The 19,967-nt window shown below is 34.1% G+C and overlaps 1 protein-coding gene across 2 annotated transcripts in view; it reads right to left on the minus strand.

Annotated features, from left to right (window-relative positions):
* Positions 1-19,967, minus strand: part of LOC129755307 (regulator of G-protein signaling loco-like) — a 132,716-nt gene that overhangs the window by 111,007 nt on the left and 1,742 nt on the right. The window contains exon 1 of one of the 2 annotated variants that reach the window (XR_008739229.1): positions 11,043-13,202. Coding sequence is in view for 1 of the 2 variants with exons in the window: in XM_055751739.1 (XP_055607714.1) it covers positions 11,043-12,923 (1,881 nt within the window). In the remaining variant the exon portion in view is untranslated. Of the gene's footprint in view, positions 1-11,042; positions 13,203-19,967 lie in introns of those variants that run through there. The other variant, XM_055751739.1, reaches the window with a different exon arrangement.

Here is a 19,967-nt window from a genome sequence, read left to right on the forward strand (position 1 = left end):
AAATAAATAGGTCTCATATCAGCAAAACGGACGAGTAAACGTTTTCCAAATGAAACTGAGCGAATAAAACGCGAAATTTCAAAATTATTTCCAAAATAAAATTGACCCATACTGCCGTAATCTGGCAAACTGACGTATGCGCCAACATTACCGATTTGTGTTTTTTGCATTTGAACGATAGAAGATACCAAACTCGACCTAATTACATAAAAATATGTCCAGAAATGTTAAAAAATACCAACATAACATTATGAAAACAAAATGACGTATGTGCCATTTCTACTCAAAGTGACGTAAGTTTAATAAAAAAATATGTTGGCAACGCCTTGATTACGTCTCAAAAAAACAGTGAGTGTGAGGACCATAATAAAAGACTGTCTTTGTCTAGTTCTTTAATTCTACGAATTAATATTGATAGTAAATTACTAGTGGCAGCTTCAGGACTAATAGAAATGAGGGACAAAACCTTTTTACCATTATACTTGTAAAATGATTGTTAATTTCAAAAGGTGTCAATGGCTTTGCCTATTCGCGAGGAGGTTGGGAAGGGCGGAAGGAGGTGGGTTTGGGTCTTAATTAAGTCCTTGTGTTTCATATTTTTTGCATAATGAATGACGCGTTTTAGTGCGGACTTTCTTGTTGCAAGAAACAAACACAGCAACGATTCGCTTGGAAAATATGACGTCTTTGAAACGTTCCATTCGCGAAAGTTGAATAACCTATTGAACACTTCGTTAGTCCAGGCACAATGTGTCATGTTCTATTACCGAATTATCCTCAGGCTTACTCTCGCTCATGCTACCGTACTCAGCTATAAACTCCATTTTTTTGGTTCAGATACAGCTCCACGAGCCGCGAATATTTGACTGATTGTGAAAGAAAATATCTGGAAATGGTTTGTCGCATGCTACGATGGATGTACGTCATTTGGTCTTGGAAACAGTGAAAAATAATAGCTGTTTCCACAACAAAATGACGTTGGTAACATAACTTCCGTTAATAAACCTTTTTCCACAAATTATGTATTTGGCCATGTTTTGTCATCGATTAAACTCATAGTGTACAGATTTGATTATAGAAATTTGCTCGGAGGCTCATTAAAAAAAGGATTTTGCAAAAAGCGCCGTACTGAAAATTTTCCTCGCTGGCGCATACGTCAGATTGCCAGATTACGGCAGCATAATTGTTACAACTTCTACCAAATTTCACACAATCATGGGTCACTTTTTTGCTAACAAAGCAAAACATTTCTTGGTTGCTATAGCTCTACCCAAATGCTCCTTGAATTTATACTATCAAAGAATGCCCCTGAATGTTTGCCAGAATCGCGATGATTTCCATGTTGATATTCGGGTGTTGCCATGGACTTCTATGTGACTAATAATTGTGAGCAATTTGACTAATAATTGTTACGTGCTACAATTTTGACCCATAATTGTGGTTTTGGAAAACGCTTATTGTTTCGGTAAATTATGATATTTTTTTAACAAAACTGAAAACCAAAACACATTTGAACTCAAATAGGAAGCATTTTATGACTGAAATTCATGCAAAGCTCGGTATTTGGTCAACTAACACCCGAATAAACAAGCATTTTGTGATGAAAAGATACGTTAAGTGACTAATGATTGTGGGGGGACTGTACAGCAGTTTTCCTGAGGCATGTTTTTTTCGGATTTTTTTTTCTTTCATGCTGAATAACGAGAAAACTAGAAGCTTTAGCTATATATAATGTTCAAAACATATTTTTCTGACTTTACAAGGTTTCTATTGATATAAGTTTTATATGAAATACATAATATTTCAAACTACTTAGATAGATTTTACTTTTTGAGTGTCAAATTGACACTCTAAGTCGGAAAGGGAGTTTTTTTGTCCAGGCTTCCAGGGTTCGTCCATAAAAAAAGTAAAGATACAATATTAAAGAAGTTTTTCTTCTTCTTTAAAAGAACTATTGAATTCATTTAGGGTCCCCGAAGAAATTTTTGTATTGTGAAGCTTTCAAGCCTTCAAACTTGCAATAGTGTCAAAATGACACTCTAATGCGGATGAGGGTTAATGTTATGCAGCCCGCGATATTTAAATCTAACTACAAGTAATTTTTTTTATTTTTCCAAAATTGCTTATTTGGAGCATAACTCAAAAACTATTCTACTGATTTTTTTTTAATTTCATTTTTGGATTTAGCACCCGATTTTACATTAACATATTTGTCGGTAAAAAAAAGGCAAAAAAAAGGTTGTTGAATTGATTGAAAATTTCTTTGAAGATTCAAACTCCGTACCTTCGGTATTTAAACTCAGTCTCACGTCTCAACAATTTTAACCCAAGAGTCTAGAGATAAAAAGTTTGATAGAAATGATGAAATGAACAACTGATAAAAAATGACAAAATTGGCAAATTTTTAACAAAAATGACAAAGTTATTTTGGCAAAAAAAAATCATAAATATGACAAGCGTGGTAAAAATATGACGAATATATAACAATAAAATGACAATGTCATGACATAAAATTGTGATAAAAATAAAAGACAAAACTATGACAAAATTATGATTAAAATATGACAAAAAATTTAAATTAAAGGGACAAAAAAGTCGTCAAATTATGTAAAATTATGACAAAGTGATGAAAATATGACAAATGTCATATCTTTTCATATCTGTTCATTTTATTGTTTATTTTTTGTAATAATTTTGTCATATTTATCAGACTTATGCCATAGTTTTACCTTATCTTTAACACATTTTTATATTTTTGACTAAGGTTTATCGAATTTTTGTCATTTTATTGTCAAATAAATCTCATATTTCTGTCTTAATTCTGACATATTTTTGTCATATTTATCAGATTTTTGTCATAATGTTTTAATTTTTTTTGTCATGTTTTGTTATTGTATTGTCAAAATTTTGTTATATTTTTGTATTATTTTTTTTATATTTTTGTCATGTTTTTGTCACATTTGTCAAATTTTTATTTCATCTGTTAGATTTTTGTCATGTTTTCATTATGTTTTGTCATTTTATAGTTAATTTGTGTGTGCTTTTATCTTTGTTGACTTTTCTATTCCATTCATTTCAGTTTCAGGGTGGCCAGCGAGTTTCCATTTTCAAATCCCCAAATTTTTCCCGGTTTTCCCGATTGAGATTTTATGGTTTTATCGTTTCAAAATGCGCAAACAAATATGTTCTTTAGGTTTTTTTGACCAAAACTGAAGATGTGTTTAGGCAATTTGAATGTAAAAGTGTGAGAGGACTTAATTTTTTTAGTGCAATCTTGAATTACGGTAATCGTAAAACGGTAAGAAAATAAATCTAGTAGTCTAAAACTCAACCGAAAATTGTTACTTTCTTTTAAGTCTTTCAGCAATCTGATATTTTATTTCGGTTCTCATATTTAATACTGAATCATGCTTTTGTTTGGATACCTTTAACATTTTTATCAGAATGCGCTGAGCTCTAGATTTTCTGTCTTATCTCAAAAATGCATGTTTTTATTCGACCTTGTATGTAGTGTAAACAAGAATCGCACAAAAACTTGTGAATCTCTTGTTACATATTCTGCCTTCCGTACGTTTATCAATTAACCGAATAAAAAGGTGGTTTTTTCTGTAATTTTTCCCGCATGGGAAAATTCCCGATTATTAAAAGTTAAAATTGAGCTAAACATTAAATTTTCGAAATGAAGAGTTAATCACCGTAAATTTATTTAATGAAATTATTTTATCGGCTATATCGGTGAAATTGTATATTCTTTGAGAAAGAATATTTAAGAATTGAAAGAATATAGACGGATAGAAGATTAGAATATGGTGAAAGATGTTGAAAATGATGGAATGAGGAACAAAACGATGAAATGTGATGAAAAGTTTTCAAATTAAAATTACCCTCCCGCTCATTTTCAACATCTTTCACCTTATTCTAATCTTCTATCCGTCTATATTCTTTCAATTCTTAAATATTCTTTCTCAAAGAATATACAATTTCACCGATATAGCCGATAAAATAATTTCATTAAATTTTCGAATCAATTAAATTAAGTACCTCGAGGTTATGTCGTTTGTTAGAAATTGGATTTTTATTTTTGAACTTAAGCTTTGATAGTTTTTGACAATTTTTATTGTTTAAGTATGGGAGAGTGGGGAATCATGGGCCATTTTTTTTCGTTGTTCCATAACTTCTTTATTATAAAAGATAAAATGAAAATAAAAAATGGTATGGTTTTCTACATTTTCAAGGTATCATAAGTTATTTTCTTAAATTTTTAATAAGTTATTTTCCCCAATTTCTGACTGTTTGAAAAAAAGTAATATTTTTTTTAATTTGAAAAATGGTGGGGAATCGTGGGCCACCAAATCCAAGTTGACCAAATAACATGCAAAGTTTATGAGTTGACCCAAAACTGTGATATCCTTATTCATTTCGTTATTTTAAAGCTATTTCAGATGATGAAATAAAAAAGAGAGCTGTATATGATCGCATAGATTCCAAACCTGGCTCGCGAACGTTTTGGGCAAAATTTCTTATATAGGATGGACAAAATATTTTTCATAACTCTTCATTTGGCATAAGAAAACTTTACAGATAGGAAAAACGTATTTTAAGTTCTGAATATGTATAAAAACATAATAATATAGGTGGTTCAAAATGTGTGGCCCACGATTCCTCACAAGCTATGATTTGCAAATTGGCTGCGTTTGTGTGACTTATTCATGTTTCATCATAAATTCCTTTTCCACGTGAAAGATCATGACAAAACTAAGATCATAAGGGTCTGAGCATATTTTTGTTATGCACTTTAGGTTCCCCATCGATGAAATTAGCGGGTGTTTTTTTAATTATGTAAGTAAATTTTTATAACTTTTTTTAGCTTGATAAATAAAAGAAGCATATGATGCGTATTTCAGTCAACAACATATAGAAATATATGCTCACGCAAAGCGACGACGGTGACAGTTGGTTTGAGATTTTTATCTCAACTCACATCTGAGATATTAAAAGTGGCCCACGTTTCCCCATGGCCCACGATACCCCACTCTCCCCTACATAAAACACAAACAAAATATTTGATTTTTTAGATTTTTTTTTCAATATTTATCAATCAAATGAAAATGTGAAGTATGGTTATAATTACTTTTTATTTTTAAGGAACTGTTTCAATTTCAATTGAAAACAGCTGAAATTTACTTATTTTCACGAAAAAGTCTCATTTTTCAATCTTTTAAAAACTGCTTTTGATCATTAGATCTTTGTAAAAATAGCTTTTCAGAAAATTTGTCTACCGAGTAAAGACTTCATGTATGAAAAACTGAATTCATATCTCTCTTTAAACGTTATATTAAATTTCTTTTTTTTTATTTCATAAAACTAATCCGATATTTTAGTCGGACTCTTTAAAATAACTCCCCCAGTTTAAATGTGCTTGTAAGATTTCTGCAAATTTTTCCAAGATTCGTTTCAGCATAACGTGTTTCCTGATGCAGAATCGAACTCAACAATTCTGGACTAGTGTATAATAACTCCAGTAGGCCAGTTCTAAGAAGGATGATAAGCTTAAAGCTTAGATTTCGAGATGTGGATTCAATAGAAAACTGTCTGATTGAAACATATAAATTTACATCAGAACTATAAAGTCGCGACATTTAGAATTTTTTTTAAATTTTTAACTTTAAAACCTTCTTTATATTCACACAATATGCGTGAGCTAAAACTCTCAATTTATCAAATATTCCCGACTTTCCTCGACATTTTACTCAGCAATATGAAATCCCGACATTTTCCTGCTCTTCCCAAATGGCTAACAATCCTGGAAAAAACGACTATTGATTGTAAAGTTTCTGAGAGAAAGTTCCGTCATGATGAAATGAATGTATTTTAGGATTTAAAAGGATTTAATCATCCATAAATAATTTTACCGGTTTTGATTTGAAATTTCCGGTTTTCCCGGTCTCTTTTTTAATTCCCGGTTTTCCCGGTTCGCTGGCCACCCTGTTTAGTATTGATACAGGATGAGACGTCACAATCACGAAAATTCTGTTAATTTACTAGGAAACTAGTCTTTTTCGCCGATAATTCTTTTTACAGCTTTTTACACTGATAGAAAATCACAGTCAATATCATTCGGGCTTTCAGAAAATTTGCAGCACTGCTTGGGACCTCTTCTTTTCATCACTGTTATGAATGAGTTTCCCGAGGTTCTACAGGATGTGTTTGTGCCGTTCGTTCTCCGGAGTATTGCTTAATTTTGCAAAATGCGCTATACCGATTTTCAGAATGTTAAGAAAGCCATGGACTGAAAATAAACGTATCCAAGTGCAGCGTTATATCATTTTCTCGAAAAATAACGAACATTATGTACGAGTATCGCTTGGAAAACAGCTTTATAATTACCAGGAAAAAATCGATAAAAGATCTTGGAGTCGAATTAGACAGAGAACTAAATTTCACGAACCATATAGAACAAGTGTTAGCCAAAGCAAACTCTCTGTTTGGAATGATCAGTAGAATTTGTCATGAGTTGAATGACCCATATACTATCGTGAAAATCTATGTTGGATTAATTCGTACAACAATAGAGAACGAAAGTATTGTTTGGCAACCGCAGTACAACGTCCCCATTAAAAGATTAGCAAGAGTCCAACAGAAATTCCTGAAATACGCACCGAGAAACCTTGGTTGGCAAGAGACAATGCCAGATAACCGTGCCTTGTGCATGTTGGTCGGATTAGATTTGCTCAAACATCGTAGAAAATCAATCGACATATTATTTCTGAAGGATTTAGCAAGTGGAAGGTATTATTCGCCGTACCCCAATGAAGGACGCAGCAGTTTGCGCAGCGTGAGGCCATTTCAGCTAACAAATAGGATTCAGAATTACGCGCGAAACGGACCTATGTATAGAATGATGGCACTTTACAACGCATATGTGGAAGAAATCATCTTGAGCATGTCCAGAGACCAAATTTAAACTCGTGTTAGAAGAAGTTTTACAACAAATTAAAATGAGAAGTGAGTGTTAATTTAAGTTTGAACTCAGATAAAAGGCTTAAGTCTAGGATCCAAATAAAAAAATAAATGAATTTCCATCCCATTCCCATCCCATTAACACCTCATTCCCATCCTATTCCCATTGCGTTCCCATCCCATTCCCATCCCATGCCAATCCCTTGCCCGTCCCATGCCCATCCCATGCCCATCCCATTCTTATCCCATTCTTATCAAAGACATAGGAGGATTTTTAATTTTAATTTTTGGCTTTTTACGGTCTTGGATCTCAATCAAACAACTTTTTATTTGAAATACCCGATTTTTTGTGGTTTTTCTCAAAGGAAAGACCACAAAAAAATGATCGAAACGTCGTGTATTTCAAATAAAAAAATGTTTGATTGAGATCCAAGACCGTAAAAAACCAAAAATTAAAATTTCAAATAATCTTCCCGGTTGGAAACATAAACCTAACAAAGGAGGATGCACAAAAAAAACATCAGCCAAACGGAAGACGGCCTACGCAGTGCGTTTTTTTTTTGGTGATCGGGCTTGGCAGAAAGAATATGCCAATAAACCTTCGCTTGCTAACTGACTAAGTTGGTAAACTGGTTAAGTCATCGGATGACAGGTCGAAATAAGAATGTTGCGTTGGGTTCGATTCTCACTTATTTTTTATTTTTTTTTTATTTTGGGTTTAAACTATCCAATTGGTTGAAAATCCCATAAAATGTGTTTTATGTTTCGCTCGAATGTAGAGGTCATGCAACATTTTGCTTGGGAGCTCGAGTCTTTATGCACAGTGCTTTTCCAAAACATATTTATCACCTTTGGTACAGTACACTCTTCAGCGCGGCCGAAAGGCATTGAAATTTTGCAACCTCTTCTTTGGGTGTATTAAAAAAGTCTCATATTCTTAGTAATGACAACCAATATGGGACTACATAACACGTAGAGAAAGAATAATGTGGTTTCGTTAGAATAATTTTGCAAGGAATAAGATTCACATACTACCTAAATTGGCGTTTTCTTTAGTCAAGTGAAAATATCCGCTAATGTAGCTTCATAAGAAAACTTGTGTCATTGATTTGGTTATTCAATATGAATGTACGGTTAAATCGCATAATCAGTCAAAAATGGCGCTTGATAGCAGACTTCAGCTGGAGTATGTTGTCGAAATTTCAGTATGCGTTTGTATGAGCTGTGAAGTAATGATTGTAATTTTTATACCCTTAGAAGAGGTTGCAAAAATCCCATGCCTATTTAACAGATCTCTGTGCCGAAAATGTGCTGAGATATGCATTGTGCCAAAGATGATATGTTTGAAAAAGCACTACTGGCAGACTCGAGCTCCCAACCAAAATGATGCATTACCACTACATTCAAGCGGAACAAGAAAAACATTTTATGGGATTTTCATCCTATTTATTGGATAATTTATCCTAGAAACAAGAAAATAAAAAAAACACAGTGCTGTAAGGAAATGAGAATCGAACTCACACTACTAATTATATATTCTTGCCAAGCCGACATCTAAATAAGTGTACTGCTAGACTTTCATCAAGGGCGAGGGATATTTGTCATAGGCTTTCTGTCACCGATCAATCATAAAAAAAATGCACAACGGTTGCTTCCTGGCGTTTGGCCTCCTAACAAGGTACACTGAAAATCAAAAGTTCTCAAACTTGAGAACTTTCACCCCCCGAACCTGAGTTCAATATTGACAACTCATGTTTGTGAAGAAAACACAGCTTGTAAATATGCCACAGCTTGCCCTTCAAGCGGAGAACTGTTTTTGGGTGATTTTTTAATGTTGGCAAACCTGCTTCTACTACTTCCATCGTGGCAGATCTACGTTTAGGTGGTCGAACTGTACATATTGTTATTTTCTTATGCCAATGATGCTATGTAATTGACTACACACGATTGGCAAAGAGGCTGAATTTTGGGTGTAGCTTTACCATATCTATATATATAAAAAGCAATTATCTGTATGTTTGTTTGTTTGTTTGTCCTCTATAGACTCAGCCGTCTTAGGAGCTAGAGATCTGAAATTTGGCATGGATGCTCATTAGGACCAGGAATGATGAAAAATGGTTTTAGATTTTTGGACGACCCCTTCTGAAGGGGGTCGTTCATACAAGACAAATATTGTTTTCACGTTATTGACGTTATTTTTCGTCGGATTGTGATGAAAATTTGCCCATGAGTGTTTTGAGAGACGAGCAATCGATTACAGTTATCAAATTTAGGGTCAGGGGTCGGCAAAAGGGGTCGTCCATATCCACTGATTAATGTTTTTGCGATATTGGCGTTATTATACATCGGATTGTGATGAAAATTTGCACATGAGTGTTATAAGAGACGAGCAATCGATTACAGTAATCAAATTTAGGGTCAGGGGTCGGCCAAAGGGGTCGTCCATATCCACTGATTAATGTTTTTTGCGATATTGGCGTTATTTTACATAGGATTGTGATAAAAATTTGCACATGAGTGTTTTGAGAGACGAGCAATCGATTACAGTTATCAAACTTAGGGTCAGGGGTCGGCCAAAGGGGTCGTCCATATCAACTGATTAATGTTTTTGCGATATTGACGTTATTATACACCGGATTGTGATGAAAATTTGCACATGAGTGTTTTAAGAGACGAGCAATCGATTAAAGTTATCAAATTTAGGGTCAGGGATTGGCCAAAGGGGTCGTCCATATTCACTGATTAATGTTTTTTGCGATATTGGCGTTATTATACATCGGATTGTGATGAAAATTTGCACATGAGTGTTTTAAGAGACGAGCAGTCGATTTCAGTTATCATACTAAGGGTCAGGGGTCGGCCAAAGGGGTCGTCCATATCTACTGATTAATATTTTTGCGATATTGGCGTTTTTATAGATCGTATTTTGATGAAAATTAGCACATGAGGGACGAGCAATCGATTTCAAGTTTCGAATTGCGGATCAGAAGTCGGCTGAAGGAGTCGTCCATACCCAACTTTAATGTTTTTGTGATATTGACGTTATTCTACATTGGATTGAGATGAAAATTGCCTCAGGAGTCGGCAAAAGGGGTTATTATCTGTTCACTGTTTTTACGATATTCTCTTGATTGAGCATAGAAATGTAATGAAAATTGACAAATGGGAGTTTAACAGAAAAGATAATTGATTTCAGGTGTCAAGTTTTGAATCGTGGTCAAAAAAAAGGCCGTCCATGTTAGTTGCTCACTGTTTTCGCGATATTGTCGTGATCATGCATCGGATTGAGATGAAAATGTTCAGATGAGGGTTATAAACTATGAGCAATTGACTCGGCGAAAGGGGCGTCTATATTCACTGTTCACTGTTTTCAAGTTCCTGACGTTATTTTACATATAATTTGAAAAGAAAAAATGGCACAAGGGAGTTTTGAGGAACGTAAAATTGGTTTCAATTATCGAATTTCGGGCCATGGGACAGAAAAAGAGGGTTTCATCGAATGTTCAGAGTTTTGTGCAATAATTTTGTTAAAAGCAGTTAATTGATACCAATTTAAGTGTGAAGGTCAAGCAAAAGAGTCGTGCACATAAACAAATAGTACATGTTTCTGCCATAATGTCTAGATTTTGCAATCGATCGAGAAGAAAATACTCTCACATAAATTTTAATAAAAAGCTAATCAACTCTTTAATTTGAATTTCAAGTAATAATAATAGTAGCGACTTTAAACACTGTTGAATTTTTTCCCCAAAATTGCCGAAAGAATGTTTCGAATTCATTTTCTAAACTCATTTTGACGTACCAATGATTTAAAGCGAAACGAAGTTCGTAAAGGATCAGCTAGTTTTATATATATCTGGAACAAGTAGTCCAGTGTTAACAAACCGAAATATTCTGTAGATAGCTTAATAAAGTAGTTCAGTTAGTTCACAAAGATAAAGAAAAAACTTAAAATTCCCAATTCAAATATACAAGAATCTGTTCAGCCCGAGCTATACAATCGAATAAGCGTTCTCAAACAATTATTTGGTTCTAAAATGATAAAAATTCCGTTTAGCTTTGAAATCCGATGTTAAACTTACAGCAATCTTATCCAAACTCCTCAGCGACGCCTCATTGATATTGTGAAACTGCACATGCGGCGCCGCCTTCATCATCGTTGCCTCCAGTTCCACCGCATCCTCGTCCGATTCCCCAATATCCGACGTCAACGGGGTACAGCTATGACTCCGCACCTTACAGTACACCGGATCACTCGAAGACCGCTTCATGCAACCGCTGGCCACGGCGAATGCGGTTCCCATAAGGCCGTGAGCCAATTCCGAAGCGATGTTGATCGCTTGGGGTGGATCAATTTTAAAGGTGGGGACTATGGGGGGTTGCATTTCGAAGGAGGACTCCGGGGACGAGATGTTAAACTGGACTAGGCGACTTGGGGTCGGTTGATCCGCGCTTTCTTCATCCTCCTCTTCGACGTCCGAATGAGAGGGTTCACACTCGTAGGAGTAATCGTAGTTTTCTCCCCATACCAGAGTTTTGTTGGATAGATCGGCACCTCGAATGGCGTTGGAGAGGCGCCGGACATTTTCCTCGGTTAGTGCGGGGGAGGTACAGCGGCTAGTGTCTGCGGAGCTGTTGTCACTGATGGTGAGAGATCTTTTGCTAAGGATGGGCTTCTGGACACCTTCCAGACTGCTGCTCTTCTTTTTTGATGAGAAGAAGCTCAGTAAGTTTGAGTGGGACGGTTGTTTGGGGAGTTCCGAGTTCCGTCGCTTTTGGAACTTTTTGCGGAGGGCTAAGGGAGTTTTGAGGGCTTCCTCGAAGAATGATTTGGTGGATGATGTTTTTCTTAGGGTTTTGGGTGTTTCCGGTTGTGGTTCCGGAGGCTTTGGTTTCGCTTTTGGTTCCGGGAATAATTCTTCCGGGTTGAAGGGCTCGATGAACTTTGGGGGTTCTGGAGGTGGGGTGATCTTGTCCGGCTTCCAGCTCTCTTTGCTGCTGCAGGTATCGTATTGATCTTGTTCCATTGACTCGAAATCGGAATCGATGAAGGACGCGTCAGCTGGTGGGGTTTGGAGATTCAACTTGTACTCTTCAGCCTTTCGAACTTCTTCCGGGCTAGGGATTCGCACCTTGATTGGCGTTGAACTTGGTAGGGATAAAAACTTACAAGATTCGCCTGGATCTTCTTCAACGCGATTAACGGTAAAGCGAACGAGTTTCATTTCATCACAAATCTTTGGCTTCTTAAAGGTACTATCGTTCCCAGTTGTATCTGAGTCCGATGAACTTAAACCATGCTTAGACTCAACAACTGCTTCTATCACACTGAGATTATTCCTCTCTAAACATGAACGTTCACTATCGGTATTATTGTTTTCACTGGACTCTACATTTTTGGAATTTGGTTTACCACAAACACTTGCATTGAGCTGACTTAGATCGTTCAGGTACTTCCGGGCATCCTTTTCTGCATCTTTTTCGGCGTCGCTAGAACCCAACAATTGATCGGTGGAACTTTTCAGCACCAGATTTGGTGTACTGAGAAGCGATTTGATTTCGAGCACATTCTCAAACGACGAATCATTGGCACTTTTCAGCAACGCTATAAAATTTTTATTCAAAATCGGTGGCTCGCCGCCTTGCGCCGTCAGACAGCCGTTAGGATTATTTTCGAAAACACCTCTTACACTGGTCGTCACTTCAATCGCACTAGAAACGCCACCGTTCTTACCATCATCTGAGGACCTATCCTCCTGGCACTCACATTGCCGTCCCGTTTTCGAGCCCACCTTCTTAGATTTCACTGACGTCGTCGTCGTATTTGACACCAATGTTTTCATAATAATGGTTATCTCTGAGGTTTTGGTGGTCGTAACGACCGATGGCGGCTGCTCCTTCACATTCGTCTTCTCCATCCCGGCCCCACCTTCGGCAGCCACTTTAGTTGTCGCACTAGCCATCGTGCACTTTTTCTTATCTTTACGAAAACATCACTATTCCCGAGCCCTTCTTATATTTACATAACGATTGTCACTCTCAAGACAGGAACTTCTTTTCTCCACCGTATAGAAATCCCACAACGATAAACATTGTCCAGGTCTAGTTTAGAAGCGATCTTGACACACTTTCTTCTTCACCAAATGGTAGTTGAACTTGAATAACAAACAGAAAAAAAAAACAAAACAATCAATTATTCGGCTACGCCTCAACGCTTGATGAGCTGCTGCCGCATGCGTCAGAATCCGGTTCCAGACTGAAACTTGCGCAAAGTTCTAAGCGCGTTCGAAGTTCGGATATCCGTAAGCTAGGAAAGATAGGCGCAAGGTGTCTACCGCAACTACTGACTCGTCGTAATCAAAGACACGCGTAAGGAATTCCTAATCGCGATGATCGCCGCCGATAATTTACCAATACGCGCGTGAATCCGCGAAATCGTTAGCGGCAACACATTAGAGCTTACAGCCGGCTTTTCGAACAGCCGCAGACAATAGAACTGTGTGACTTTGGTGGATGGCCGCGTTACGTGATGTTTTACAAAAGTACGTGTAAGCGTAACTAAGCTAATGCACGCGAATAATTCGAGTGAACTTGACTGCGCATTCATCGGCATCATTGCATTATTGGCGGCTGCGACTATCACGCCAGAGCTCGTTTGTAATTATTATGGTGCAATTAAAGGGCAGGGAAAACGGTTCATTTGGGGTATCGGCTTTCCCGATGCATTTTTATGACTTTAAAACACATGTATTTTTTCAGATTACTAACATTTTGATTTTCCGAGTTAGATTCGAAAAGATTTTTTTGTAAATAAAATTAAACCATATTTCAAAGCTACGAAACTCTTTCATTTTTCAACGGAAATCATAAAACAGCGCATCAAAATGCATTGGAAATAAAAATGTTAGAAATTTGAAAAAATACATGTGTTTTTAAGTCGACAAAATTAACTAAATTTTCAATTTTGGGGAAGAACTGAAGACCCCCTGCGCAAATTGTCAGATACAAAAAACTGTGATGTGAAAAGTATCATGAAAAGAATCAAAAAAATCGACGTAGTATAGCTTACAATTCGATAGACTTATCTAAAAACTGAAGATTAATGAACCGAAATAACGTCATCACACCTTGATGGCCGTATGTAGAAATGATTCTGTTCAAGAGTTTTTATTTCAAATAATAAAAAAAAAATATTCTGGTAGTAATTTTAAAAAGATGTAAATATGTTTTAAACATTTGAGATATTCCATAAACCTGTAGATAGCTCATAAGGAATAGTGTATACATAAGGTTGCCAGTTTTTTTTCAGCACGTATCCGGGCCGGAAAAAATCGAGCTGTTTTATTCAAAAACATGGCAAAATTCGGGCAATTGAGTTCAAAATTTTAGACCATAAATCCGGACAAATTTGGTCAAATTTGGAATTACTCAACAAAAATAAGAACTTTTTTTTGTTTCATCAGAACTTATGCCGGAACATATTTCAAATCCTTCTTTTGTCACTCGGAGCTGGATAATAGAAAAAATAATGTAAAAAATTAATAAAGTGGAAAAATAGCATGAAAGCTTGTATGCAATAATAATGCACACTAGATCTTTGCACAAAACCCATAAATCAGGTAATCAATTTATCAAAAAATTCAATAAAATCATTCGTACAAAAGGTGATAAAATTCCCATCTACCACAATTCGTTTTTTGCTCTTGTAATCTTTCAGATATTTGATAAATTTTTAGAAATTTATTTAAAATACTTCAAACTTTTTTTATTCCCCTCTTCAGGTTTTTTGAAAATTTTGAAGGGGGGCCTTATTAGCAGATTTTAAATCGTATTTTTGTCTTCCAAAAACCATCAAAACCTTTCTCGAAAAATTTTGTGTTGGACGCATAAATAAAATAAATTTACAACACAATTTGTTTTTTTTTTTTTGTTTAATTCAACAAATAAAGTAGATAGATCCGGGCGAAATCCGGGTATTTTTCAATGAAATCCGAGCCGGACCAGGCGGAACCAGACTTTTCCCAAATTTTGTTTTAAATACTCAGGCAAACTCGAATAAAACCGGGCTTCTGGCAGGCAACATTCTCGTTTTTAATATAGTTAAATTTATCTGTTTTGGTAATTTACATTATCTGCAACCTAAAACCAATTGCATAACAAAATAACAAAATATTCTAAAGCAATTTCACGTTAGAAGTTAAATCAATAACACGTTAGTAAACATGAGAGCTTTATTACGTGTAAGAATGCATGCATAATCAATAAGGCAGCATCCATAAATTACGTAACGCAAAAATGCACATTTTTGACCCCCTCCCTCCCGTATGTCACAAGTCGTAACGCTTAGACGTTCCCCCCTATGAAAATTACGTAACGCTGATAATTACCCCTCCCCTCCTCCTCTGATTTTCAGATGTTTTTAAATACTGATTTTTGAATGTCAATAAAAGATGTTAACCTAAATTTTTATAAAGTTCTTTAAAACGGAATTAATATCGATCTGAATCGCTTCTTAGTACTCATTGATGACAATTCTCTGATAAAATAAATTGATTGTCTTATTACGAGTTGCTCTGTGCTTGATTATTTTATTTTGTTCAAAGAGCATAACTTGTTACGCAAAATATACTCCACTTAGTAATATTCGTCGTAATAATCAAAATTGCATTTTTTAAATCAATTGAGAAAAAAATAGTAAAATTTCCATCTTAAGGTTGAATTGAAATCTTGGGGGTAAATGTACCTAATAATCGGTTTTCAAACGGTTATTTCACGGATATTTAATACACATTTTAAGAAATCTATCTCAGAATTTTTCAAACATGTTGAAGCTCATAAATTTTAACCAGATTTTGGTTTGCTTATCATTCTGCCAAAATTGAATGACATCAAAACAGCTGCGATGAAACTGAAATTTTTAAGAAAAAAATCGTTACGTAACGATGAGCATGCCTCCCCACCTCCCCTATGTCACAATTCGTAACGATCGAGCTTACTCCCTCTCCCCGTAGAAGCGTTACGTAATTTATGGATGCCCCCTAAGGGATGATAAAAGGTAAGAATATACGACTGCTTGTTGTCGAAATAAGGCTGGAATGATTCTGCCTCATTTGAGCTAAATATATAATCACAATACAACAGACTAAAATTGTTCCACGCCATACAAATTTCTGCTCGAAAGATCAAATTTAAAGGGTTGCTGAGGAAACAAAATTTCTATAACGATTTACAAAATTACAAAAAAAATGTGCCAGCGAAGTGATTAAGGCACTTTTATTAGAACAAATTTTGCAAAACTCCTATGAAAACTTGACCGACCCCTACACTCTGAAGAAATTTTATTATGAACTTCAAAATAATGAACTAAAAATAATTTTTCATAAGAATCTTATGAAATTCCTTCATTTTCATAATAAGTTTTTATGGAAATTAAAAAAAGAACTGCAGTGTGAAAATAAAATGAACACATTCATTTAAAATACTAGACGAAAAACACAATTCGGTTATAGGAAAATTTCACCAGAAAAAGTTCATTTTTAAATTTTCGTGTTAAAAATCGGAATGATAAGTTTGTGTGACAACTTATGAATTGTTTTTTGTGAATATTTAAAAAATGTGGAAATCATTCATAAACATTTATTTTTTTCAATTTTTCTATGCTCCTTGGCTTGCTGGATGACAAAAATCAAAAGGACAAAAGAACGGCGACGAAATTATCACCGGTGGCGTTTCTGTTTGAGGAGACAAAAATTCATCTAAATTTCCAAAACGAGAGGAAAGTAAAAAGCATTTTTTTTTTTGAGGAATTGTAACCGGATTACAAAGAGCTAATGATTGTGTAAATTATGAAATGATTTCAGGGTGGCGAGTTTCCACATTCAAATTCACGGGTTTTTCCAGTTTTTTTTATCGGAATTTTATAATCTTTCCAGTTTTAAATACAGAAATGAATATGTTTATCCGGTTTTTTTAACCAAAATAAGACATTTTGGTTTAAATGCTTAACTTCAGGTTATTCAGATAACGATAATGTTTGTTAGGATTTCTACAGAACAAAAATTGAAGCAGGGTTTAATTGCAAAGGATTAAGAAAATAATTAAGGCCCTTACAATCAGAGGGATGAGGTGTCAAAATCATAAATTTTGAGATAACTACATTTACCATTCGATTCTTCATATCTCAATCTACGTCTGGTGCAAAACTCTGTTTTTTTTAAAATACTTTTGTCAACACTTTTTCTATTGACTTAACACGATGATGTTCGAACTGAAAAAAAATTTATCGCATACAGAATTTGTGTATTGAGTTCTGGTTTTTGAATTCTGAAATTGAAATTTAATCATCAACGATTAATTTCGAGTGAATTCCGGTTCTATAAATAAAACTTAACTTTTAGTTTAGATTCATAATAAAAAGTTTAAATTTATATTCTAATGCTTAGCTTCAGTTTATTGCTAATGATTGGTATTCTAATATGATTTTTTTTCTCTGCAATTTTGAGAACAGATCCACTAAATTTCATTCCTCTTAATATTCTATAATTTTGGTTTGATTCTAGTCTTGTATACTGAGTGGGGTTCTTCATTTTATATTTTTAAATTTATTTAGAGCCTGAGTTCTGGGTGCTTGATTTTCAACTTGACATGTTAATCTAAATTCTGAGTCTGAATTTGCAATGCAACCAGAAAAAATTGAATATCGTCGTTCAAATTTTTAAATTTGAAGTCCTAATTTAAATTTCGAAAAATTTTCTATGGCTTGAATTTGCTTTTCAAATTCGCTGTTTCAATTGTGGTAATTTCTCAAGGTGATTCATAGCTCAGACACTTTTACAATCTGTATTTTTTTACCGTTTTTTAATCGATAAAGAATGCGATTACCAGTAAAAGTGCAAAATGTATAATAGAATAACACAAACATATCTAGGAAACAGAACTTGCCTAGATGTTCCTGTTTCAAAGGTACAACGCTTTGATTTTTTTTTAATTTTAAGAAATATTAATAGATTTACAACTATTTCTGACATCATTTATCGAAGTCTCTGAGTATTTGTAATAAAAGATTTTAATTCATTTAATAACTTTGTTGAAGGCCGCAAAACGAATTGACTTATGGTTTTAAAATATAAAAGATTCGATTTATTTTAAATCTTCTTAAAAATTTGGTCAAAATTCTCATTTTTGTCGATTTAGGAAAAAATGACAAAAAAAAACTTCAATAACTTTCAGAAGTCAAAATTATTCGCGGTCTTTGGGGAAGTTCGTCACTGAGTTCTTTAGTTTTGCCTTAAAAATGCACTGATTTATTTATTGATTTTTTTTTCCTTTTTTCACAAGTTATTTCGGAAAAGAGAGCCGATAAAAAAAACAAAACTAATATTTGGAATCGGCGCTCCAAAATTAGTCAAAATAAGCTCCTACATTCTTTTCACTTTGGAAAAATGAAAATTTTGTTGCCTTGTATTTTCTTATGAAAAACAATACCCTCTCTTTCAAGAAGGTGTTCATTTCAGTCATTAGACAATCTTATGAATTGCATTATTTTTTCTTACGGCGAAAGTTCATAAGAGAATCTCAAGGCAACATAAGAGTACTTTTCTGATTGTAAGAGTGGATCTAATGAGCTGAAGTTTGGAATGAAATCTTTTGGAAGATCCATTTTCCCCCATTTTGGCAATTAAATACCTTGTAATCCAAGTTTTAGTTTAATAATAGGCTTGAAGGGGTCTTACAAAACAAACGGTGTTATTTGCCTTGGAGTAGATGGTCCATATGAAAAAACGAAAAAAAATTAAAAAGAAAAAAGTAGAACGTTTTGTGGAGAGAAACAATTTTCTGTAAGACTTTAAGATATGTTGTCTTCTTCTTCAAAAAAAAAAAAAATACAAAATTTTTCAACAGCTTTTTTCTTATGGACAATAGTAATTTTCTTATGGAGAAACATTTGTAAATATTTTAAATGAAAATATATTGAAATAATAAGCAGTGCTGTAGATGTTTTACGTTTGAGGATTTATCGTCTATACATTAGCATTTCAATGCTGAAGCAATTTATACTTTTTTCCAATATTGAAAGAATGAATATAAATATCGGTCATTCCATACCAAGAGACTATGAAAATGCATCGACCCTTAAAAAGTAGGATGACAAAATGTAATGTAAATGATAAATTCCTAAGTTTGGCGTTAATCGGGCCACTTAATTTTTAATTGTTGATTTCGATCGGCTATTTTATAAGCCTTTCGTACTGAAACTCAAATCCTGACACACAGAAAACCCTAACACGTCTTCAAAATTGGTATTTATTAAGAAGAGTATCTTAACAAGTTTATCCATTACTTTATTACTTATCACTTTTAAAATAATAAAAAAAAAATGTTAATATCATTACAAATATTATGCTGATAACTAATATTTAAAAAAACCGTTTCAACCTCAATTTTATTTTGTATTTTTTGTTTTTCTAAATGCTCAACTCTACATTTAAAAGGGTTTTAAAAAATTACACAAGGACACAAAATTAACATTTTTCTGAAATGCACAGAATTTAAGCGACAATTTTGATTAACTTTGGTACCCTAAAATTTTTGAAAATAGGTAAAATTGTTCAAGAAATGCTTTTCTGACAAAACCTTAAATAATAACAAACAAAAAAAATATCATACAGGTATATATCAATCAACTTTCTTAAAGACCGCTATTAATTTTTACATCTGCGAAAAAACAAGAGATGTTATCTAATTGGTTAATTTTCGTGTTTTGAAAAAAATAGAATTATTAAGAATTTTTCAGAAAGTATTAACTAAATAGAATTTAAGATATTTTCAAAAGCAACAATCTAATCGTTTTGCAGAATTCAACAAATTTGTCAATTGAAATAACTTTAAGGTAGGTTTGCTATCCGTCCCGCAAAAGCGGGACATGTCCCACTTTTTTGTTGAATGTCCCGCTGTCCCGCTTTTTCCTCAAAATGTCCCGCTTTTTTTCTTGGAATTTTTTACAAAGT

The sequence above is a fragment of the Uranotaenia lowii genome, chromosome 3 (genome assembly GCF_029784155.1).
Source record: "Uranotaenia lowii strain MFRU-FL chromosome 3, ASM2978415v1, whole genome shotgun sequence".
Taxonomy (NCBI): domain Eukaryota; kingdom Metazoa; phylum Arthropoda; class Insecta; order Diptera; family Culicidae; genus Uranotaenia; species Uranotaenia lowii.